General features: G+C 54.9%; 1 protein-coding gene across 1 annotated transcript in view; it reads right to left on the bottom strand.

The window, feature by feature from the left end:
- The window catches only part of MRC2 (mannose receptor C-type 2), a 67,586-nt gene that overhangs the window by 17,375 nt on the left and 25,069 nt on the right, over positions 1-25,142 (bottom strand). The window contains exons 2-10 of the mRNA XM_075562034.1: positions 9,507-9,908; positions 8,610-8,783; positions 8,280-8,444; positions 8,059-8,172; positions 6,623-6,766; positions 3,803-3,991; positions 3,569-3,723; positions 2,089-2,196; positions 511-626 (exon numbers count right to left, since the gene is read on the bottom strand). Of these exons, the coding sequence (XP_075418149.1) occupies positions 511-626; positions 2,089-2,196; positions 3,569-3,723; positions 3,803-3,991; positions 6,623-6,766; positions 8,059-8,172; positions 8,280-8,444; positions 8,610-8,783; positions 9,507-9,908 (1,567 nt within the window). The remainder of the gene's footprint in view (positions 1-510; positions 627-2,088; positions 2,197-3,568; positions 3,724-3,802; positions 3,992-6,622; positions 6,767-8,058; positions 8,173-8,279; positions 8,445-8,609; positions 8,784-9,506; positions 9,909-25,142) is intronic.

The raw sequence follows: 25,142 nt of genomic DNA, 5'->3' as shown, positions 1-25,142 counted from the left end.
ATAAATATGTGGTTTCTGTTCTAACCAGTTGCATGTTGGGCTGCTAACCACGGGGTCTGCAGTTCGAACCCACAAGCCACTGCGTAGGAAAAAGATGAGTTTGTCTACCCCTGTAAAAGGTGACACTCTCGGACAGCCACAGAGGCAGTGCCACCCTGTCCTACTGGGTCGCTATGTGTCAGCACTGACTTGATGGCAGTGGGTTTGGGGGGAGTTTGAATGAGATGAAATGTCTTGCTTAACCTGTCTGTCGCCGTCCACTGATCACAGCGACGTGGTCAAACTCCTTCTTGGAATAAACTCCTGCACGTACAGACTTTAACCTTAGCAGCGAGGCTTTTTGATCTCCCCTGGCCCCACCCTGGAGAATAAACGTGTCCTCCTGGTGACAATACTAGAAAAGGGCTCTGGGGCCGGGTCGGCTCAGGCTCAGGGGGTTCTAGGCCCCTCAGGGGGTTCCAGGCAGGATGGAGGGGCCACACGAGGCCAGCACGCCAGCCCTGCATGTACCTGTTGGTGATGGTGACCAGCTGGGAGCCATGGTCAGCGCACAGGTGCCGGGCCTCATTGTAGGTCACTTGGTCCTCTCCCAGCCAGTAGCAGGATGGGCTGTGCCATGTCCAACCCTAGCTCAAGAGAGTGGGCAGCAGGGGGTGTCCAGGAGAGGGCCTTTCCTCCTCACCCATAAATCCTGGGTAACCAGAGGCATCTCTGCACGTGCCAGGGGCTCGGACACAGGCAGAGGGACACTGGCTCGGACCCCAGGGGCAGCAGTTTCTGTGTTCCACTCAGTCACTCCCGCACACCCTCCTCACTGCCCACTCAGGGGAAGAAGCATGGTCCAAGGGTGACTGACGAGGAGTCAGCCACTTAACGGGGTAGCTGACCAGCCCAACAGATGCCTCTCTTTGACCTTTGAACCAAAAGAGGCCGCTGCCGAGAGATGGCCAGCTGGCTGGGAGCCAGAGCCAGAAAGCTGGGGTGGGCCACCAGGCTGTGTGGGGCTGTGAAGCCTCGGGGGCCTGGGGAAGTTGGGGTGAGCACCTGGCCCAGAAAGGGAGCAGGTAAAAGGTTGGGCTCTGGGGGGTTAGCTCCCCCATGAGACCCTACAGGGTGTTACCCCACAGAGCCCTCCTCCCTGGGTGGGTCTCTGCTCCCAGCTACCAAGAGCCCTGCCTTACAGAGGGGGCCCTGGAGCTCTGAGAAACCGGCGACCTGTCCACGGCCCCACAGCACAAACAGGGCTGGGAACTGAGCCCTCAGTACCGCCCACGGCAATGGCAGCTCTCGGGCCAGCCTGGGGTGGGACTGGGGTGGGCCTGGCAGCCCGCTAGAGGCTGGGGGAGATGAGAGTGGCAGCTCCCTGGGCAGAAGCCAGCAGGGAACAGAAGCAGGTGTGTGTGCACGTGCTGAGGGGTGGGGGCTGTCCGCTTAGCTCCCCCTGGCTCTCCTGCTTCCCCCCACCCCTCACACCAGGACACAGCCCAGGGGCTAGTCCCCACCCATGCAGTCAAGCTGGCCCCAGACTCCTCTGGCAGCAGGGCGCTTGCGCTGCTCTCTGCCCTCCACCCACTCTGTTGGCATTTCCTGCTCCTCCCCGCTAAGGGGGGCATTTTGGATAAGGGTGGGGTGGGCTGCGGTGTGGTGAGGGGGCTTAATCCAAAGGAAAACAGCCAGGAGCCAGGTTGGCAGCACGTGGGAGCCCGGCCGGAGGGAGGAGCGTGGCTGGCAGCCCAGCAGATGGCGCCGTGCAGGGCCCAGACACCACAAAGTGGCCTTCATGAGCCGCACCTCACAGGCACTCTGCAGGCTGGGTCCGAGGGTGAAGGAAAAGCCTGCCAGCCTCCAACCCTCACACGCTTACTCACCCCCACTCATCCCTGAATCCCCTCCTTGTTCCCCAAGGGCCAGGGGTGGGGGTAGGCCCACCTGCAGGCATATACATCCGCACCCAGAGTAGCCCCCGGGAGCCCACATGCTGGCTGATGGCTTGGCCTTTGCATGGGCTTCTGATGAGGGAGGGCACTGGCTTCAGGGGGGCAGCTGCTTCACCCATCCTTTCCCCCCATGCTCCAGAAACGGCCTCACCTTCCGGCAGCCATGGTCCTCCTCAGCCGTGCCCTGGCGCAGCTGACCTGCCTTCTTGCAGATGGAGGGCAAGGATTGGTTACAGGGACTGTCGTTCCAGCGACCCTCCTAGCAATGCAAGGTCAGGAGAGTCTCAGAGCCCCGGGAAACCTGCTCTAGGTCTGACCCTGCCTCAGACGTGCTGTGTGATCCTGAGCGTGTATCCCAGGCAGACAGCTAGTCTGTACGCCACACATTGCTGATGGGAGCAGAGAACATGAGGACACACAAATGCCTTGAAACGCTGACAAGCACGGTGGGGGCGCTACTCAAAATGACTTCTATTTTTACTTCTAAACACCAAGGACAAACTGCCTGAGAGTGACTCGTGGCAGGGCAGACGGGACATCTGGCTGTCTCCTCCTGAGCCGAATCTCAGCTGGTAAAGCTGAAGACGTTCAGTCTTGGGCCCCGGCCTTCATCCTTCTCAGCGTCTGCAGCCCCAGCCTGAGGGCCGCAGGGGTGCTGTCACCCCAGGCACCAAAGAGAATGCCAGGCCCCTAGTAGGCACTCAGTCCCGTTTTTAACTCTTGGACGGCATGGCAGGTAGGGTTGAATTGTGGGGTCCAGTTATGTGCTGTAAATCCTAAACCCTATATTCAGGAACTCCACCCCACCTGGGAATGGGGGTGATTTGTTATGTAAACATGGAGGGGTCAGAGGAGCAGCCCCCCAACTCCAGAGAACTGGCAGAAATGGGGGAGAGGGAGAGGCCAGAGAGAGCTCAGAGACCCGCTGAGAAGAAAAGATTTCCCGTGAGCGGGCAGGCGGGCAGCCTGGACTTGGACTTGTGACCTCCTGAACTGTGAGAAAATCCATCTGTGTTCACTAAAGCCTCCCACTTGTGGGACTTCGGTTACAGCGGCACTAAGAAAGGAAGACAGTTCCCCACACCAGATGGCCCCATCACTTCAGGACCAGGCAGCCTTTGCAGGTCGGAAGGCTGGATTGTGCCTGTCTCTGGGAAAGCTCCCCCAAGTGCTACACAGTCCCTTCGCCCTGCTGGGAGCCCTGCTGCCCTACCTACCCCCACCCTGTATCAGCTGGACTCCTGACAAACAGTCCTTCCCAGTGATGGCAGAAGAGCCCCCTCTGCCCTTGGGGTAGATCCACCAATAACCTAAGTTCGGGTGCCACCTGCTGGTCAGGAGGGGCAGCTGGCAGGAGACCAAGACCGGCGCCAGGCTGCGCCCTCAGGCTCCATGGAAAGGAACTCTTAATTAACTCCTATGTTTTCCAGCAGCCCTGCCCGGCCAGCCCCACCAGCATTCCACTGAGGCACAGAGAGGTGACTCAGCTGGATGAGAAGGAAGCGGGACTCAGCCCCAGGCAGGCAAGGGAGGCAGTCATGGATGGGGTGGGGGGCGGTGAGGGGGCTGGTTAAAAGCTGAGTGGGCTAGGATGTTCGGGAAGGAAGGGCCGAAGCAGAGGGGCATCTCACCGGCCCCCAGATGGTGACACAGTCCTCCAGGCTGTCTCGGAAGTTGTTGGGCTCAAAGGGGTGCCAGTGGGTGAAGCTCACCAGGCTGCCATCAGACCACTCAAAATTCATCTGCAGTTTCAAGTCATTCAGGCCGATCCACAGCTCCTCCACCTCTGGAGGACAGCAGGGGGTCAGCACCCGCCCGCCGCCGGTGGGTAGGGGCAGACCCCCCACCCCCAGACGTGGGCTCACCCTGTTTAATCTGCTGGGTGACGAACTCCAGCTCGGCCGTGCTGTGCACACTGAGCAGGTCGCCGCCTCCCCGCAGACAGGCCTTCTTGGACTCCTGCCAGCTGCGCTTCTCGGCCTGCAGGCGGTAGCAGTGGCCCTGGAAGGGCTGCCAGCTTGGCTCGCATGCCACCTGCACGTTTGCCCAGGTGTCTGCGGAGACCGAGAGGTGGATGCTCAGACCCGCCTCCCAGTCCGGCAGGTCACCGGACCCTGGGTGCCCAGAGCCGCCTCCTCTACCAGGGCATACTCGATCCGCCCTAGATCCGCAGCAGGGCTGGCCTCAGAGATGCTGAGAGCAAATGCCCCCACCCTGGCCTGCCGGAAAGGAGCCTGGTGGTGCCACGGTTAAGCGCTGGGCTGCTAACAGAGGCCGGCGCTCCAACAACACGCCCCGTTTCCTGGGTGGGAGAAAGCCTGGCCAATCTGCTTCATAAAGAACCCCACCCAGAAAACCCCAGGAGCAGCCCTCCTCCAGGACAGAGAGCACCTGGTACCCAACACCAGGGCTGCTGGAAGCCAAGAGGCAGTGGGAGAACCCAGCCAGGACCCTCGGAATAAGCTGGGCCAGGCGGCAGGGCTGGGGAACTGGCTTGGTGTGTGGCATAGGGAGGACCTGCTTGCTCAGCCATGGCCCCAAGGAAGGCTCGATTGTCTCAGCTCAACCCGGACCCTTTCCCCATAGCCGGTGGGCCTCGGTTCCCTCTGAATCAGCAGGCTTCTTGGTGCAAGGGCCACGCTGGGCTCACACCCATCCAGTTCAATAAGCAGAGCCACCTCCATGATCTCAGAGGTCTGCATGGCCTGGGCAACCCTGGGTGGAGGGACTGGGGCCCTCTGGGGCCCAAGGTGAACCAGAGGGAAGTTTAGGGATAGTAACGGGGATGGGTGGGAATGGGGATGGGGATGGGGAAGCTCTGCCCATCTAGGATTCCCCCTCCTTCCCTCTGCCCCACCCCCCACCCCCCCAGGGCTGCAAAACTAACCCTGGACCTTCCTCATCCCCATTTCCTTATTTCCACGCACTTCCAAGCTCTGGGAAAAGGGTCTGAGGGCAGCTAAGGCAAACAAGCCCCCCATCCGGGCCTGGGCAAGAAAAAGTAAGCAGGCCATCACCCAGCCACTCCAGCGGCAGGCAGGCTCGTGCAGGGCTTTGCCAGCCTGTGCCCATGGGAAGCAGCGCTCCTGACATCATTGGGAAGAGTCAGGAGTAGAATCTAAGTCTCTCCTTGCCCCCAAAGCAGTGCCCTGCCCTTGGCACCAAGTTCATCCACGAGTCTCCAGAGTCAGACACTCCCTGGCTTAAAGGTCTTCAAAAGCTAGCTGAACGCTGCCTGTCTAAACTCATGTCCCCACCCTCCTCTCTAAGGCAACAGTTAGACTGACTCACCTGGGCCTCTTGCTAAGTGCAGGGAGATCTGGTGGGGGCGGGGCGCAGAGGTTCTGAATTTCTCACCAGCTCCCAGGGGTGCTCTAAGTACAGCCATGTGCCTCTTAACGTCCTTCGACACAGGATGTGCAGTAGGCCATCGTGTGATCTGGACGCTGTGTGCACAGGACTACATTGCCAGCAATCACATTCAGTGATTCTCTACCTTCCTGTTGTGTAAGAGCCTTTGCCCCTCACCGACAGGGGAATGAATGCTTGTTCGCCTTACATGGCCGCCATCACAGCATCAGGCTGCCCGTGTCTGGGAGCCGCCAACACTTCACCACAATAACCGGCTACTGCTGCCTGAAGCATCGGTGACCGGGTGAACTTCTCATTGGTAAGCGGGGAGAGTTCACATTAAACTCCACGATAGCAAGTACAGGGAGCATAGTGCATGCACGAACTACTGGAGTTAGCGGCACTCTCCAAACGCACGCATGATGGCTTACATGTGTACCGACCCGTCATAAGGAGCTCTGGGGCGGCGCCGGGAAAGCATTCGACTGCTCTCCAGGTGTGCCTGGCCACGTCCTCTACATGCGTCCTCTGGGGGGGGGGCTCTGTCTTTACTATAACTGAGGCGCCATGCGTGTAGATGCAGTGAGGTGTTGCCAGAACAGAGCTACACAGCGGCTGCTCATTTCCCCGCCCTCACACCTCCGACACGCCGTTCCTTCTACATGAAATGCTCTCTGCCCAGTTTCATCCCTTACACTGAAAAAAAGAGGGAGCAAGAAAAGAAAGAAGGAAGTCGACTCCAACCCATGGTGAGCGACCCTTATAGGCTTCCCAAGGCTATAGATCTCTACAGGAGGCAGATGGCCTCACTGGTCTCCTGTAGAGCAGCTGGTAGGTTTGAACCGCCAACCTGTGGTCAGCAGTCCAACACCTACCCAACAGCACCACCGGGGTTTCTCTTCAACCTGAAAAGCCCCAGGTTCTATATAAGCCTCTTTAAATCTCTCAAAAGCCGAATTAATTTCTCCTCTAGGCCCGGCTCTCGCTTATTATGGACATTTCTATAATCGCAGGAAGCTCAGCCTAGTCTCAGGGTGTGGGGGCGGCTCTCCCCTCCAGCAGGCACACCCCACAGAGCCAGGGCAGGTACTGGCAATATCCAACAGAGCGCATGCGCTGGGATGAAAGAATGACGCAGTCTCACTTGTTCAGACTTTAGCTGACTGGAGACATGGGGTCAGAGGTTCAGAATCACCTTGGGCTCTGGAGGTGGCAAGAGAAAGCAGGGCCCGCAGGGGCTGGTGAGCTTTCCTTACTTAGAGAGGGTTGGCTCACCTGGGGGTCTTACCTGGGATGGGTTCACCTGGGGGACTCACCTGGAGGGGTGGGCTCACCTGGAAGGGGCAGGTCAGTAGTGGCGTTGGGTTTCTTTTTGCACACGTAGGGCAGTGCGATGCTGCAGTCCCGGTTCTGCCAGCCCCCAGAGGACTCCGTGCGGATCACCCCACAGTTCTCATCGCTTGGGTTGTCCGGCTGGTCTGTGGGAAGGGCAGGGTGTCAACATGCCAGGAGTTCACCCCTTGAGCCTTCCCCAGTACTCCTTACCTGCCTGCCTCCCTCCCCTCAGAGTTCACATCAACCAGACACCCCAACCAGTCACTGCCCTCTGCTCTGACCTTCCTTACTTGGGACCAGAGTCACCCCTGAGCCCTCAGGGTGCTGGCCCCCACCCTGCCACCTGGTCAGGCTCCTGGGTGCCTACCAGTGCTCTCTGCTGGTACCCCTTAGTGCTCACTGCTGGTACTCCTAGTGCTCACCGCTGGGTACCCCTAGTACTCACTGCTGGTACTCCTAGTGCTCACTGTTGGGTACTCCTAGTGCTCCCTGCTGGTACTCCTAGTGCTCCCTGCTGGTACTCCTAGTGCTCACCACTGGGTACTCCTAGTGCACACTGCTGGTACTCCTAGTGCTCACTGCTGGTATTCCTAGTGCTCACCGCTGGGTACTCCTAGTGCTCACCGCTGGTACACCTAGTGCTCCCTGCTGGTACACCTAGTGCTCACTGCTGGTACTCCTAGTGCTCCCTGCTGGGTACCCCTAATACTCACTGCTGGTACTCCTAGTGCTCACTACTGGTACTCCTAGTGCTCACTGCTGGGTACCCCTCGTGCCCACTGCTGGTACCCCTAGTACTCACTGCTGGGTACCCCTAGTGCCCACTGCTGGGTACCCCTAGTGCTGATGGTACCCCTAGTGCTCACTGCTGGTTACTCTTAGTGCCCACTGCTGGGTCCCCTAGTGCCCACTGCTGGTACTCCTATTGCTCCCTGCTGGTACCCCTAGTGCTCACTGTTGGTCCTCCTAGTGCCCACTGCTGGTACTCCTAGTACTCACTGCTGGTACCCCTAGTGCTCACTGCTGGTACTCCTAGTGCCCACTGCTGGGTACCCCTAGTGCTCACTGCTGGTACTCCTAGTGCCCACTGCTGGGTACCCCTAGTGCCCACTGCTGGTACCCCTAGTGCTCACTGCTGGGTACTCCTAGTGCTCATCATGGGATACCCTGGTGCGCACTGTGGGGCACACTAGTGCTGACTGAGGGGTCAGCGAGACTACTGCAGAGCCCAGGCCCAGTGGGACCTTGTGCCCCGGACAGAGCTACATCGGCCTGAAAGGTTCTGATCTACACAAAGGCACTGTAAGGGCGAGTGGTGCCCAGGCCTGGAGGGATGGAAAATTGAAGGCCCTCCCGCAAGCACACACCCCACTGCTCCCTGTGGAGGGGTGCTTCTGAGTCCCCCAAGTGTCCTGCCCCCTGACCCCCTCCTCACCGCTCTCCCAGTTGAGGTACTTGAGGGGTGAGTTGTCCGACCACTGCCAGCCGCCACTGGTGTCCAGGTCGTTGAGGCCGATCCAGAGCGTGGAGCTGTAGCCCGTGAGGAGCCCTGAGAGCAAGGGGGCCGAGACCCTCCGTCAGCCGTCCCCCCTCCCCACCAGGTGCCCCCAGCCCAGCATCCTCACGCCCACGGAGAGGGGGCTGCCCCGGCCTCACCGTTGATGTAGGTCTGCTCGTGGATCTCAGTGATGCTCAGCAGGTCCGCCCCCTGCTGCTCGCAGCTGGCCCAGGCCTCTCTCCATGACAGCGTGGACTGGAAGTTAAACTGGTAGCAGCTGTCAGTCAGCTGGTCCTTGTCCCAGAAGGTCTCACAGTCATTGCCTGCCACCAAGACGGCCGGGCATGGGTCCCTCCCCTCCAGGGCCCATGTGGGCATCCCTGGGGGAGGGCAGAGAGGCCCCAGCCCAGCCACGCAGGCTGTTCCACCCACACGGACTCCCTCCCCCAGCCCCTGCCCACACATCTCCCCACCCCGCCAGCGCTCACTCTTGACGGGGCAGAAGCCCCAGCGCTCCTCCTTGCCGTAGTCCTGGGTGGTAGCACACCACAGGTGGCCGTCCTCGCGGCCGGTGCTGGTGCAGCTGTGGAACCACTGGTTGTCGTACTTGAAGGGGATGGTGCACGGCTTCCCATGGGAGTTCCCCTGGATGGTGTAGACCTCTGTGGGAACGGGAGCCAGGCCTTGGCATCTGGAGGCTGCCCACCCCCTTGCCCCTCAGAAAGAAAAGCCCCTACAGCTGGGACGGCAGCAGACAGGGGCTTTATGAGCCCTGGGATCAGCCTCGGAGCCTGCCAGAGGGTCCCTGCTCATCCCCAGGGGCTGCCAGCTGCGTCTGCAGGCCAGCTGGGCTTCACACAAAACCAGAGGGCTGAGCTCAAGGGACTCCCTGCCCAGCGCCCTACCTCTCCATGTCCTGTGCCCGCCACCCTGATACACGTGCCTATCCCAGTACTCGGTGGCTTCCAGGAAAGGGGCCCTAGGATGACGGGTGCCCAGCACAAGAGGCCTCTCCCTGGGGGGGCTCTAGCCCTCATTTACCACCTGAGAAATGGGCGAGGGGCAGAGAGGGGGTGCCCCTGATGCGTCCCCTGGGGAGTGGTCCCCAGAGGGACAGCAATTTTCATTTAATTTACCTACTGCATTTAGGTACTGTTTGGGGTCTTCACCAATGTCCATTAGTTTGGCAATTACAAGATTAATTCTTTGAAGTTAACTTTTCTTAATTCTTCAAGAATGTGCCTTATTAGAGTTACAGCTGGGCTTCCCAGGGTCTGTGGGAGGTCAACGGGCCCATTTCCCCAGAGCCTGTCCTTCCACGCCTCCAGGCCCCTGAACCAACCCCTAGGGGTCCCTCCCCTCCCCCCCACAGAGCAGCCCCTCACCATAGTAGGGCCGAGCGCATAGATCCTCGTCGCTGCCGTAGATGCGCCACTGGCCGCTGCGGGTCTGGTCACCTCGCTCAGGAGTGCCAGCCTTGGTGACGTTGCTTGTGCGGCCCCCCAGGAACAGGGACAGGTGGTCTCCCAGGGTGCGACAGTGCCAGCGCAGGTTCAGCGCCTCCCGGTCACACTCGTACATGCCCAGGGAGGCTGTGGTGTTGGTGCCCGGCCAGCCTGTGCCCAGGCACTGCATGGCACCTAGGTTGAAGAGCCGGTTTCGAGAGACCCATTTCCAGCGCTGGGCAGGGAGACTGGCATTGCAGGCAGGTGAGACTCTGATCTGCCCCCCTTGGGCCTCGAGGCAGCCCTGCAGGCCATGGCTGAAGATGAGGAAGACGTTGGGTTCTGAAAAGGGAAGGCGGCACGGATAAGACCACAGACCCTGTCCACCTGCCCGGCCCCGGGCTTCTCTCGTGGGTCAGGGGGTTCCAGTCTGCCCCCGGACCTTTGGGGTGGTCTGGGGGCTATGGTTGTCAGCCTGCACTGGATAGGGTGAAGCCTGCAGGGCTGGCCTCTGGCCTTAGCCTCACGCCCACCTGGAGACAGGACTCAGGCCCCTGCCCCACCCCCCAAGAGCAAACCCAACTCCCCTGGCAAACTGAGCATAAGAGAATCAGCCTTCCGAAGAGCTGATGGGGCACATGTGTCTCACTCTCCCCTCTGGCCTCTCAGCTTCCCGGGCTCAACCTTCCCTCCCAACCGTCCGGCCTCATCATCATTTCACTCAGGCTTGAGACGGAGCCTTTTAGCTCCTGGGTGGCTAGGGCAGCGTGGCAGGTGGGTCTGCTATGGAATGGCTTCCCTTTAGGGGTGTGGGTGCCTCCACACCAGGGCACTCAGTTGTATAGGTGAGCTTTGTGATACGGGAATTGACATCCCCCCTCAAGCCAAACAGGAGCTTAGCAACAGGAGCGACCTGGACAGGAACGCACAGCAAACGTCCCCAGAGCCCATGCTCGTGACATCCCTGTTCTTCCACCTGCCTTTTGTCCCTCGGCTGTCACTAAGCACACACAGACAGCGCATTCCATCAGTCGCTGGCTCCTCGTGACTCGCACTGGAACACAGCAAATTCACTGCCACTGAGCTGATTCTGACTCCTAGCAAGGCTCTCGGACCAAGAACTGCCCCCAGAACCCTTGGTGTAGTGGTGACACCTGGGCTCAGGGTCTGAAATCGCCAGCCGCTCCTCAGGAGAAGGGGCTCTCTGCTCTTGCCAATAGTTCCAGCCTCGGAATCTCCCGGGCAGTTCTACTCTGCCCTATAGTGTCCCTGAGTCACTGGCATCTGACTCGTTGGCAGTGAGTTTGGAATTTTTTGGAGAGTGACCCCAGTGGGTATTTTCGGCTGTAAATCTTTACAGGGGTAGAAAGCCTCCTCCTTCTCTCCTTGGGATAGCTGGTGGATCTGAACCACCGACCTAGTCATTAGCAGCCTAACTTGTAACTCACTACATAACCCTCCTGCCGAGCCAGGCTGCTAGTTTCAATCTCAGCTCTGCCGCTTCGCGTGTGACAGACATCCTTAACCTCTCTCCGAGCATCCTCGACATTCGACGGCAGTGACGACTAAAGGAGAAAACACGGCAGGTGTCTGGGGCAGGCGTGTTCTGGCACACAGTTAAAGTACTGTAGATGCGTCTCCTTCCTCCACGTGAAAGGGACAGAAACGGAGTCCGGGCAGCGCAGCAACTGGAGCAGGGTTAGGATGTCAGTAAAGGGCAGAAATAAAACACCGTCGTCTCCGGAGTCCAAAGCCCAAGCTCTTTCTGTTTAGCCAGGCTGAAGCCTTGGTGATGTGTGCGTGTACGTTGGGCTGCTAACCACAAGGTTTGTAGTTTGAACCCACCAGGTGCCCTTCAGGAGAAAGAGGAAACTTCCTACCCCGTAAAGACTCACACCTCCCGAAACCCCCAGGGCAGCTCCACTCTGTCCTCCAGGGTCACTAGGAGTGGAAACTGGCTTGCTGGCAGTGGGGTTAGTTTTGTTTGGTTTAGCTCGCTTATCTCTGTGGGCATCAGATAGCTCTTTAAAATGCAAGTTATTTCTAGAAAAAAAAAGATTAGATATTTTGCTTTCTCATGATGTCCAAGTGTTGGATCCAGTGACCAGGATTGAGATTTTTTTTTTCATGACAAAAAACTGCCATAACCAAAGTAAAAATGCAAAAGGAAAATAAGAAGTAGGAAAATCCATCATATAAAAAGAGCTTTTGCCCCCGCCCCCCATCCCCAACAAATGATAAATTATAAGGAAAATATCAATGTCAGTGGAAAAAAGAGTAAGAGACATTTATCTATAACCCCAAAGCCAAAAACCTGCAGCCAACAAGTTGATGCTGACTCATAGGGCCTCTGAACAGGGCTTCTGAGACATAAATCGACGGAGTAGACGGTCTCATTCTTTCTCCCCGGTGGTTTGAACCACTGCCCTCCAGGTCAATAGTGCCATGCTTACCAAACATCACCACCATGAAGCGTAATTGATCCTTAAATATTTGAGATTACAGCCTCATTCATAGTAAAAGTACACACACACACGTCTCTCTCCCAAGAAAGTCTCTCTCCTGCTTAAACTCCTTCAAAGGTTTCATAGGCAAATGAAAATCCAAATGTTTTTCTATGGGATACCAAGTTCCAGTGATCTGTCTGGTCCTTCCCATCTGCGCTCACAGGCTCACAGGGTACGACTGCCCCTTGCCCACGCCACGTTGGCCTCTTCACTATTGCCCTCCCCTCCGCACCCCCCAACAAACTTGGCTCCTCTGTCTGGCACTTCAGTCTTCAAAGTAAATGTCGCTGCTTGTAGCAGGGCCTAAATGACCTCCTACCCAAAGCTCTTTAAGAAATCACTTATCAGCCCTGATCTCCTGAACTGCTTTTTTCCTCTGTCCAACATCTGGGTCATCTGAGTCTGTCGTGACTATTTCTTTCTTTTGATGACAGGTCACGTTCTGCTGCTGCTTCCATGACCAGTAATTTGTACTGCACACTGACCGCTGTGGGTAAGGTTCTAGGGACCCTGGATTTTAAAAATATCTTCTGATTGCACCCTGGGCTTTGTGGATGACATGTGTCGGAGAAGCTGGTGGGTGGGATTTGGGGTTTTGCGTCTGCTTGTGGCAGTTCAGTCACTGGCGGCTCATCTTAAGCCTGTGGGGGATCTGTGTTAGGCTCTGCTAGGGTGGAGTTGTTTTGCTTTCTCCCCTAGTCCTTGGATCTGTTCACAAGGTGAGGCTCTTCAAATTTCAAAGGAAAACCTGAAGCAATCCCCAAACAACCAACCCCCTCACTGCCATCAAGTTATTCTGGCTCAGAGACCTGACACCGTGGGCTTCCGAGACCGTACGGCTGGTTAGAGTGGAAAGCCTCATTTTCCTCCCTTGGAGTGGCTGGTGGTTTCAAGTTGCTAACCTTGGGGTTAGCAGACCAACTCGTAACCCACTCGCCCCTCACCCCTGAGCGACTTCAAATTGCACAACGGCACCAGGCAGCAACTGAAATCTGTGTTTTGTTGGTTCCTCACATGCTCACTGTGCACGCATGGAGTCTCCAAGGACACAGGAGAAGGTGAGAGAGGTCACTGTAAAGGTGAAACTGGGGTGCAGGGAGACAGACAGCTGTAAGTGACAGGACAAGGGAGAGCAGAAACAGAAATAGCTTTATTGGGGGAAGGAGCTCCCGGACGAGGTTCCGTGACCTAGGCCCACAGGTCAGGGAAGGCGCGCTCAGCAGCTGGGGTGCGGGTTTCTCAAGGGGTGGTGAGGGATGGAGGGCAATGACGGCAGTTAGCATGTGGGGTCTGGACACTCTGGCTCCTTGCGGCTGTCTTCAAACCCGGAACGTCTGGTTTCGCTGCTTATCTTTTGGGGCGCCGTCTGCTGCTGACCTCTCGGATGTGCAGGGAGCACGTGCAGGGCCCTGACCTGCTTCAGCTCAGTCCAAACAGGGCTGCCTAGTTCGGACTCGGCCCAAACAGCCATGGCCATCTTTGTGACTCTTTCCTTTCTGGGATTTTCTCTCTCAAGTTTTTTGGTAACCCTGACCTCTGACTTCTGTTTCTGAAGACCAGGGAAACGGCCTCTTGGGGCTCCGGTGCTTGACACTGCCTAGCATTCGGCGGGAAACCGATTCAATGAATCGCTCAGTCTGAGTGTCTTCTTTGAAGGACTGTTTCCATCTTCCTGCTGTGTGTGTGTGTGTGTGTGTGTGTGTGTGAGAGAGAGAGAGAGAGAGAGAGAAGACAACATACATCCTTTCAACAGTTTTCACATTCATAGTTCATTCGCAACGGATATGGACATCACCGATTTCCATTGTGTCACCCTCTGCTCACACCGTTTCACCATTGTTGACTGAAGACGGCTGTTCCTCAAAGTCCTCATCCGTGGCCCACTTCATCGCCTGCAGAGAACGCCGTAGACAAGCACAATGCTCACGGCAGACGCTCTTTATTAAATGAACTAGTGGTCTAGTTAAAGATGACTTCATAGGATTCGTTCTGGTTCAAGGGCTTAAGGCAATATATCCAGGGCCTCCTCCAGTCTCCATGAATACAGTCAGTCTGGTTTCTAATAAGAATTTGATATTCTCTTCCACATTATTTTTGCATCCTTTTGACCAAGATCTAACTGTTGAGTCCTTAAAACATTCAGTAATGCAAGCCGGGCACTATCCATCTCTTCTGGTCTCATGACAAAGAAGACAGGAGGTGATGGAACATCAGCCTGTTTTTGATAGTGCCTTGAAACCACTATGTATTCTATCTTATCCTGACTCTATAAACATTCTTGGCCAGGTAGTTTGATTCAAGATACTGGGCCTTTTTCAGCGCCAGAGGTCATTATCTGACATATTCTTGGTTATTTTTCATCTCTTCCCTAATTCATAAGCTCCTTGAAGACTGTCTTGTCTGCCCCTATCTCCCTAGTAGCTACACCTCTTGCTGGCAGTAACAACATACAGCCACCAAGTCAATTCAGACCACTCATCTGGGATCCTGTGAGGCACAGTAGAATTGCCCCTTTGCATGTTGTGAAATTGTAAATCTTTGGAGAGCAGCCAGCCTGCTGTTTCCCTTGTTGCCTTCTACTCCTGTCAAGTTCAGTTCTGCCCTGTCCCATAGGGTGGCTCTGAGTCGGGACCGCTTCCATGGCAGTGAGCTTGGGTTTGCCTAACAATAACCCACCGCCGTGGGGTCCATTCCACCTCATGGTGACTCCCAGGCTCTCCAAGACTGCCATCTGTCTGGGAGCAGACAGCCTCGTCCTTCTTCTGCAGAGTGACCGGTGGGTTTGAACTGCCATCTTACGGTTCTCAGCCCAGTGCTTCGCCCTCAGCACCACCAGGGCATTAATAAATACTGAAGGGACAGACAGATGAATGTCATGAATAGTTAACAATCACCGCCAACCAGCCCATCTTTCTGTTCTTCCTCCTCGTGGACAGGCTACATGATCTCAACCACAGCTAACTTCTTTGGCTAAGCACTCAAATTGCCACTGGTCCCACTGGGTGGGAAGGGCGAAAGAACGCTGGTCCCTCTGTCCTCTGCCGCACAGGGATGGGGGGTCCTGTCTGGACAGACAAGAGCTAAGCTCCTAGAAAGACCACTAGGGCAAAGGCCATAATTAATTTGGCTTCCCTGGTCAGTGTATCTGGCCCAATCCCTTCAACCTGCTTCTTCCAAGATACTCCAGGGATTGACCCAGATTTTCCCAAAACCTCCTTTCAGAGCTGCGTATTTGAATCTCAGAAACCCCCCTCCTGAAGAAACAGACCGTGGCCCTTGGCAGGGGTGAGGGAAAGGGCCTGGGAGCGGAAGAGGGAGTACATGTTGCTTGCTTTTACAGAGACTTCCCAGAGGCAGGGTGGGACAGGAAAGCTCAAACAGCCCTAGGGGAGCCTAGCTCCCCCTCCTGCCCAGCTAGAAAACCCACCCCGGGCGACCAAGACTCCAATCAGACTGTTGCAGCTGCCTTAAGTGGCTGGCCAAGGGTCCTAAGTAGGCCCATAGTAGTCAGAAGTCAGTCCCAGGACCTGGTCAACTGCTACTCCCTTGATAGAAGAGGAAACCGAGACCCAGAGACAGAAGGGTTTCCTCTTCTGTCACACGAGGCCCCTCCCTCCCTCAGAGCTCCTAGGTTCTGGGTTCAAATCCACATTTCTTCCTAGAGCTCTTGCTGTATTGCAGGGCATGCTCCTACAGCCCTGGGACACAGAAAGCACACGGGTTCATCCCTGCTTCAGGGGTCTCTAATACCTGGAGAGAAGAGCAGCAGGCCATGGCAGGAGAGGGCAAACAGCCCTTACAGCCCAAATGGCTGGGAGCATGGGAGGGCATCCTGGGCCCTCCTGGTGCAGAGAGGCGTGTCCACACTGAGATCCAACGACACTGAAGGACCTGGAGGAGGAGGAACTTGGACCCTGGGCAGCAAATGAGAAGAGGGTGAGGATTCGGGAGCCGAGGAGGGGCCTGACCTGCAGAAGTGCCGAGCAAGACTGAGGTGGAGGGGAATTCTCATAGGTGGCTCCAGGGTCTCTGCTGGACTAGAGGCCAGGCACTCTGGGGAGAGCCAAGTCCTCGTAAGGGCCCGCACCCTCTCTATCCCGAGCTTTTCTATCTTTTTCAGTTCTGTGGAGTCCTCTGCACGGCCATTTTTCCACGCCTTCCCCCTGCCCCCCGCAGCCTTGTACAATTCCAGGTATAGTGTGGACTGAGACTGTATTACCCGAAACTTCCCTTTCCCTCATAAAAGTTTTTTTGGATTTATAAAAGTGCTTCTGCCGAGGGAATTCTTTCGGTGTTGACAAGCAAGAACCGAGGGACACCCTCCCAGTAGCCTAACAGTTGGCTAGCTCGGCTCTACACTGAAGAGATGATGGTGAACAGCACCATCCCTGGCCTCACTGAGTCTTGCTGGTGCGAGAGGACAAGCTCTGGGCTGCTCCCTGGAAGGTCCCATCTACAAGCCCCACCGTGAGAGAAAGACGAGGCTGTCTTGTCCTGCAAAAATTTACTCTCGGAAACCCTACAGGATAAGCCAGACCGACTCGATGGCAGTGGGTTTGGTGGTTTGACCTCACTGAGCTGCCCAGTCTCTGGCCTTCCCTTCCCAACCAATGTCCCATCTCCTTCATCTTATCACATAGGAGGGGGCTTCAAAGAGTTTATGAAGAAATTAAAATGATCTGTTCATTCTATTTTCCCACAAACTTTGTGAAGCCCCTTTGTATGCTCTGCATCGCTGGCTGTGTGGTTGAGCACACTGGCTCACTCGGGCGGAAAGAGGTTGACATGTCTAATTGGAATTTGCCAGTGGCAATGCTGCCTACCACTGCGGGGTAAACTGAGCACCTGGAAGAAAGTGTATGTGACCTACTTCCAGCACTCATGACCCCAGGACTCAGCAGCCAGCCCTAGGGAGAGCACATGTTCCAGCAATGTACAGATTCCAGGAAGGACGTTTTTCCCATCCACCCTCCATAAAACAATATAAAGCCGTCTCCTACTGAAAAGACAAGATGCTCTGATTCGGAAGGAGCAATTCTTGCCTCTTGCATCCCTGGTGCTCCCTTTGAAGTATTCCCTTTGAGGACTCAGGATGTCCAAGATTCGCACATTACCCACTTGATTGTGTGTACGTGTTGACCAGAGGCTTGCCTGGCTCAGTACTATAAAGCCCTGGTGTTGTTGAATCAACTCCTGACTCTCTTCTCTGGATAATGGAGAGCGGTCCCCTGAGCTCTATCTTCTTTATTTCCTTCCATAATTGTGCCATTCACTCCTCAGGACCCATTCGGCCCGGACCCCACATACCATAAGACAAGAACGGAATGAGGCCCAGAGATGAGCAGGGCTGAGAGATGCAAGCACAATACGCTCTCCATTCTGTGCGTCACCCAGGGTCCTTTGAAGCCGCACGGGCCTTATAGTCCATCCCTGTGTGCAAAGCTTGTGAGCATTGGGTTTCTCTCCCTTGCAACCAAAAGGACGCTGGTAAATGCACAGTGCCATGTCTTGGTGGCCAGGGCTTCCTCGTGGTTCTCCCCACTGGTCCTTGCTCCTTATTCTCCTGGGGTGTTAGCCAAGAACTCCTCTGACCCATCAGCCTAAAAATGGACCCCTCCCCGCCCTCCTTATCACCATCTTGGCTCCCCTACCTGGGTTCTCTCACCTGAAGAGGGTGAGGAGCATTTATGAAGCACTGACTAGCTAGCAGCAGAAAGACTAAGCTTTCTCACTCCCACAACGAGCGACAGTCTCAGAGGCCCACAGGGGCAGTTCGACCCTGTCCTGTGGAGCTGCCGTGGGTCACAAACGGCTCCGGGGCAGTGCGTGTGCAGAGTCTGGGAGTGCTAGCTACCGCAGGGATGTCAGGCAAGCCCTGGCATTTACGAGGGGCGAAACCAGCGGTTCTCAACCTGTGGGTCATGACCCCTTTGGGGAGTCGAACAACCCTTTCACAGGGGTCACCCGATTCATAACAGTAGCAAAATGACAGTGATGACGTAGCAACGAAAATAATTTTGTGGTTGTGGGGTCACCACCCCACGAGGAACTGTATGTATAAAAGGGTTGTGGCCTGAGGAAGGTTGAAACTCACTGAACAGGTCTTGGAAAAGTAGCGAGCAACACGTGTACACGGGTGCAGAAGCCGTGAGATCCCCTTCAGATCATCCCGAGACTGGTGAGGGGTCCGACAGAAAAGGGCATTCCCAGTGCCTGAAGTGTGCCAGGAATCTTTCCGACCCCTGCGCCAGGGCTCCCCCAAAGTGCATCACCCCTGGTGGTTCGGGTTCATAATTCTAGAGCTTTAGTTCTATGCTCAAGATAGCCGGGGTTTTCAAACGCATGCCCTACCCTGAAGACACTCCCCCACCCCCACCCCCCCGCCACTCACCCCTCCTGTCCACTGGCACCTCAGTCTCCTCTCCCCTCTCTGCTGCCTAAGACACTAGGCTTTGGTGGAGTCTTGAGGACAACAGCCCATCTCTCTGGGGAGTCGGCCTCTCAGCCACACCAGCAGCTCCCCAAGACTCCACTGGCAGTGGAGGGAGGCAGCCAGTGGCCCGACCTCAGAGAAGGCGGCTGTTCTCCATGACAAAGGGCTCACTGGGGCAGGAAGCCATAAGTAAAAGCACAGTGCCGGCAGGCAGGCACTCAACAACTCTCAGTTGGCCACAGGCTGAGTGAGACCAGGTCAAGGAGTGTGTCCAGGCTGGAGGAGCCGCAGGGCAAAGGCTAGAGGCAGGAATGCTAGCAGCGAGTGTAAGAGTGAGGGGGGCCTCGTGCTGGGGTCAGCTGGCAAGCTCTAGAGCCTGCCCCTGACTTGATCCCTGCAGACATGGCAGGGCAGCCTCCAGCGGCTGAGCATGCCGCCCCTTCAACCCCCGACTCCAAGGCACGCAAAAGCAAGGGGTCATCCTGGGGAGAGCAGGCTGCCCGCAGGGCAGCCAGCCAAGACTAACAGCTGTTTTCAATGAGTCCCTTGGCCCAGAGGCCAGGCCTGGAAATGTCCCTGAGTCAGCAGAAGCTGCCAGCCCCGCCCAGCTGAGGGGCTGGGCTAGGGCCCAAGCACACCACCCTGTCCACCTCCTTTGGGAGATCCTATCTGCATACCAGCTGAGGACAGGAAGCAGGGGCCCTCAGTCTGGGGGAGGGACGCGCAGCCCTCCCACCCAGGGAGGGGAGTCACTGGGCTTGAGGCTCCATCCCCTGACCCACACACACCCAAGTCCAACATGCAGGGACTCCCCTGTCTTAAGCTCAGGTCCTGAGCACTACGTTGTGGAGGGCTGGGGTTACCGTGAAAAACCTAAATACCATCCATTGCGTCTACCATTTCTGACCATTACCCACTAACTGGACAGCGGGTTGCTTTACTAGAGCTATTAACCTGCACTGTCAACTGCCTTTTCGCAGGCAGAATGCATTGTCCCTAAGAGGTGGGGGAGAGGCAGTCTCTCCCCTGAAGGCTTGCCTGGGTGTGCCCTGGATGAAAGTGGGGCATTGGGGTCTCATGGTGTCACATATCCTGACCGCATCAGTAGAGGCATAAAGTCTGTGTCCTAATCATAGTGTCGATCCTGCGTTTCTAGTCCGATCTGCAACTGTGATGTACTGACCTGCCACCATCATGCTTCTGTGGCAGTGTCCATTGCTTCCTCACGTCCTCTGGAAGCCTCTGGTTCTCCAAATCCTCGAATGCCATTATGACCCCGGAATGATAGTTAGTCTCTCATCTGCATGATGGGTCTTTTTGCCATCCCTTTGTCCTGGTAAGACTTAATAAGTGTTCTCCAGAAATTATATTTGAGATTTGGGGTCTCTTTGGTTCCCTACAACACCCTCTACCCACCATGCTCTTCGCCCCTTTGTCCCTCTGGCTCTCTATAAATATACACACGGGTGCACGCGTGCACACTGCCGTCCCAGGGCTCCTCTCTAGCTGTGGCTCACAGCGTCCTGGCCCAGGCCCAGCTGCGGTGCGTTGCCCCTGCCAATCTTTCTAGCGAAGCTCAGGCTTCCCCCTTAAAATGTAGGGGTCACAAAATGTTCCGTGCTCTCTGAGTCACTGCCATCGAGTCCATTCCAACTCACAGCGGCAGGGTTGACCTGTCCCTGCAGGTTTCTGCGACTTAGTAACTCACATCTTTCTCCTGCGGGGCTGCCCTGGTGGCTCCCAGCCCAAAGCATAACCACTGGGACTCCAGGGCTCTTGTTAGAACCACCTGGCTGGGAATGGGTTAAGGGGTGGGGGGGCGGATCTCTTCCACCAACTGATGGCAAAAGAAGGGCAATAGAGGGGGAGGGGGGACCACGAAAATTCAGAAACTTTCATCCATCCAAGGCCCTGCACCACCACCACCTACTCCAGGGGATGCAGGCCACTGGATTCCGGGGCGCACTGGGGGGGCGCAAATGCTACCCCGCCTTTCCCTGGCTCCTCACCCCCCGCCGCCACGTGCTGGTGTTTGATCTCATCCTCCGCGGGCGGTTGTCGCCCCACAGTTCAGCACAGCACGCCCGCCCTTGCCCCGCGAGACCCCACTGCGTCCCCAACCTCCAGCGGCACCCACCTAGGCACCGCCTGCGGGCTTGCTCCCCTGCCCAGGGCGCCAATGCAGTGTCCCGGTCCGCACACCCCTCCTCCCTCCCTCCCTGCCGTGCCCAGGATCGGGGCGCCCCACCACCCCGCGGTGCGCCTCCTCCTGCGCTGTGCGCCCGGGCTGCTCGGCCCACGTGGGGTGTGCCCAGCCGCGTCCCCCGGCGCCGTCTGCGCGCCCGCGGCCACAATGAACAGCCCAGAGCCACTTCCTTCGCCGCAGGGGTCCTTTCACGGCGACGCCGGCTCCGGTCGCGGCGGGAAGTGGCTTTCCGCGCCAGCACCGGCCAACCTCGCTGACCCGGCTGCGCGGGAAGACTTCAGGGAAATGCCGAGGCTGCGGCGAGCTCTGAAGGTCCACGCGGAGGACCAGCGCGGATGGGGCGTATCTGCACTGAGACGGGCTGGTCCGCTCGCATTTGTCACTTTGGCGGGGGTGGGGGTGGGGGTGGCGGCTGCCCCCTGCGGAGCCACACCTTTAAAAAATAAGTACCCAGTGCATGAGCAAATGTGACGAAAGCTGATGGTGCCCGGCTATCAAAAGATAATAGCTTCTGGGGTCTTAAAGGCTTAAACAAGGGGCCATCTAGCTCAGAAGCAACAAAGCCCACATGGAAAAAGCACACCAGCCTGTGTGATCAGGTATCATCAGAACAAAAAATCATATCATTGTGAAATGAGGGGGAATGCGGAGTGGGCACCCAAAGCCCATCTGTAGGCAACTGGACATCCCTTTACAGAAGGGTCTCGGGGAGGATGTAGCAACGATGAAACATACAAGTTTCCTCTAGTTCCTAAATGCTCCCTCCCCCCACTATCATGATCCCAATTCTACCTTACAAATCTGGCTAGACCAGAGGATGTACACTGGTACAGATAGGAACTGGAAACATAGGAGATCCAGGACAGATGATCCCTTCAGGACCAGTGCTGAGAGTGGCCATACTGGGAGGGTGGAGGGAGAGTAGGGTGGAAAGGGGGAACCGATTACAGGGCTCTACATCTAACCCCCTCCCCAGGGGACAGACAACAGAAAAATGGGTGAAGGGAGACGTCAGACAATGTAAGACATGACAAAATAATACTTTATAAATTATCAAGGGTTCATGAGGGAGGGAGGGAGGGTGGGTAGAGAGGGAGAAAAATAAGGAGCTGATACCAAGGGCTCAAAGAGAAAGCAAATATTTTGAGAACAACAAATGTACAAATATGCTCGCCACAATGGATGTATGTGTGGATTGTGATAAGAGTTGTATGAGCCCCAACAAAATGATAAAAAAGAAAATGCTTCAGACTGACTGTGGTAGCAATTGTACAATACTGCTTGATGTAATGAAACTATGGAATGTTCTGGTATGTGTAACTTCTAATAAAATGATTAATTTTTTTAAAGTGCCAGTGAATCGAGATGTGAGCGTTTCACTTTGTAAAACCACTGGCGGGAGTGCCCTTCTGAGGCCCTCGGGCAGTGCCAAGGCCCGTGGGTGCAGGGAGGGGAAGCGGCATTGAATGAGTGGGTGAATTAACGAATTAATTAAAACGGCCAACAGACAATTCAATGCCCCAAATGTTAGACTTGTTTCTGGGTATATTTGACCTGCTGATTCACAAAATCACACGTTTCCCCCTGTAGACGCTAGGTTTTGAGATACGGACCATATGCCATAGACTGACTCTTCACTCTGCGCGCCCATAAAAAATTAGGATCTTTTAATATAGGGTTAGTTAGCTTGAGATAGAGGAGATCATGGTGTTGTACTAAATATTCAGATCAATATTCCATGCTGTCCTTGGATCCTAAGATATATTTGGATGGTGCAGATTACATGAACCTGGAAGTTTCCCCAAGTATCACTTTACCCTTATTAGGAACTGATTAGCAGGCCATTCCAATTTGTCATCTTAAAAAAGGAACCAGATGTAAGAGCCCCCAATAAAATTCTTTGTAAAAAATTAAAAATGCAAGTTATTGGGCAGTAAATAAGGAGCCCTGATTGGCACAGTGGGTTATAGGTTTGACTGTCAACTACAAGGTCAGCTATTCAAGTGCACCAGCTGCTCTGCAAGAGAAGGATGCAGTTTTCCGCTCCCGTAAAGATGTACAGCCTCGGAAACCCACGGGAGAAGGTCCACCTCTGCCCTCTAGTGTCCTCAAAGAGTCGTAACTGACTGACTAGTCGTGCGTTTGGTACAATGAATACAGATTCATGTGTTCGAAAACCCAAAATGAGTCTGTCAGACTTCAAAGTCTTGTTCTGAGATTGAAGTGCTCCAGTCTCGTTAGAAGGTAGCACAACTTCTCCGCTTGTGCACAGAAAGGCTTTTAAAAAGTTACGGTGTTTGAATAAAGAAGCTTGGAGTCAACCTCCCCTCTGAAACATTTAACATGGATTACCCATTAACTTCTATCTGAAATGTATAGTACATAATTAGAATAAGAACATTTTAGATCATCAGCGTATTTATGAACATTGCTATGAAGTCTTACATTTTCAACACTAAATGACCCTCCCCCCTTCCATATCTGTGTCTTCCAGTGTTCTTTTTCATGTCCCACTCTTCTGAAGGTGTGTTCTGGCTTCGCAGCATCCTGCTCGTCTCCGTACAGAGTGCACAGTCTCCCTACCCAGGGAGGAAGCTACTGCCAGCTAATCTCTTCTAACTCACGGTGACCCTAACAGTCAGGGAAGAACTGCCCTTTGGGGGTGACAGCTTTATATCTTTTAAAGGCTGCAAAGTGACTGATGGGTTCTACCCACCGACCTTCTGACTCAGTGCATCAATACCTAACCACCAAGGATCCATAGACCGCTTCCCTGGGAGGTACATTAATACCCAATCCTTTTCAAACATTTCTTACCTTTTTTGGGTCTTATCTGCAATATCTGGGTCTGAATTCTACTCACATTTGAAACTAGAATGATAAATTAATAAATTAATGTAATTTAATTGCTGAAAATATAGTGGGATGCCGTATCTAAGAAACGAGAGCTGGTTCGGTCTAACCAATGCAATTTTCTGAATCAGTGCCCCAATTAACTCTAGGAATAGTCATAAACGGCCAGGCAATGGGGAAATTTTGTTGTTGTTGAAGTTCTGTTATCTCTGTCTTCAAGGACGTTTGAGTTGAAATCACACAAGCAGATTTAAAATTCTGTTTGAACCAAAGTGGCCGCAGGTGTGTGGCGGGCAGGATGGGAATTATTCTAAAACTAAATTATTAAGCCCTTCCTGGGGAGTCCAAGTGCTGTTGGAAAAAAAAGGTCTTCGCGATGAGTAAGTCGTCAATTTTGCAACATTCTCTCGTGATCTTGGCTTCCTTGCTGTCCAGTCCTTGTGTTCTCACTGCTGTCCCCGCCTCTTTGTTTCCCACGTTGGCATTCCAATCACCAGTGCTGATCCACGCTCTTAATCCATGCCTGATCAAGGTCAAACTCCATTTTTTCATCACTATCTTTTGTGGTTGGTGCATAAATGTGAGTAATAGTTATACTGATTGGACTTCTTGAAGGTGGATAGATGTAATCCTATCACAGACAGCACTGTATTTCATAATGGATTTAGCAAGATCCTTTCTGACAACAAATGACACACCATGCCTCTTCATCGTGTTGTTCCAGCATAGTAAATCACATGATTTTCTGATTCAAAATGGCCAAGACCATTTCAGCTCTCTACTGCCCAGGATATTGATCTTTATGGCTTCCATTTCATTTTTGAAGATTCATACTTTGCACATTCCAAGTTCCAATCAGGAGCAGATTTTTGTAGCTGTCTCTCCTTGCCTTGGGTCATGCCCCATCAGCAGAGAGAGGTCGCAAAGCCTCCACTCCCACAGGCTTCACCCTGGCGGACTCCACTCCGAGACATCAGCTCCTTCTCAGTCACAATCTGAGTGCCCTGGGACCTGCGGGGCCCATCCTCCACCACGACCTCCGACAGTGTTCTGCTTCCTGTCTTTGGGCTTTCAGTCCCTGACAATGCTTTGAAGCTAGGCAGAAGATGTTCAGTGGAGTCTTCCTCTAAAGTGGGAGCTGAGTCCGCCTTTGTTGCCTGTTCTTCGTCCAGAAACTCCACGGACACCTGTTCACTTTGGGTAATCTACTGGCATTTGAAATACCAGTGACAGAGCTCCACCAACACAGCAACACACAGCCACCACCGTAAGACACACCGACAGACAAGTGGTGGGGCCTCTCTTGAGCGGAAAGGCTCTGTTACATTTACTTCTTCATCTTGCTTGCCATCCTTGTCTCTAAGGAGTATTCTGGTTGTACTTCTTTCTTGTCTCTAAGGAGTATTCTGGTTCTCTTGGTAGTCCATGGTCCTTTCAATATTCTTTGCCAGCACCGTAGGTAAAATGCACCGATTCTTAGGGGGCCATGAGTGAAGGAGGCAAGTTATGTCATCGGATTGCACTTGCTGAAATTACCAACTTGGTGGATGTTCTGTAGGAGATGAGTTCAACAACAA

The sequence above is a fragment of the Tenrec ecaudatus genome, chromosome 10 (assembly GCF_050624435.1).
Source record: "Tenrec ecaudatus isolate mTenEca1 chromosome 10, mTenEca1.hap1, whole genome shotgun sequence".
In the NCBI taxonomy this organism is placed as follows: domain Eukaryota; kingdom Metazoa; phylum Chordata; class Mammalia; order Afrosoricida; family Tenrecidae; genus Tenrec; species Tenrec ecaudatus.
The sequence above is the reverse complement of the archived record's forward strand: the minus strand, read 5'-3'. Positions and strand labels throughout refer to the sequence as shown.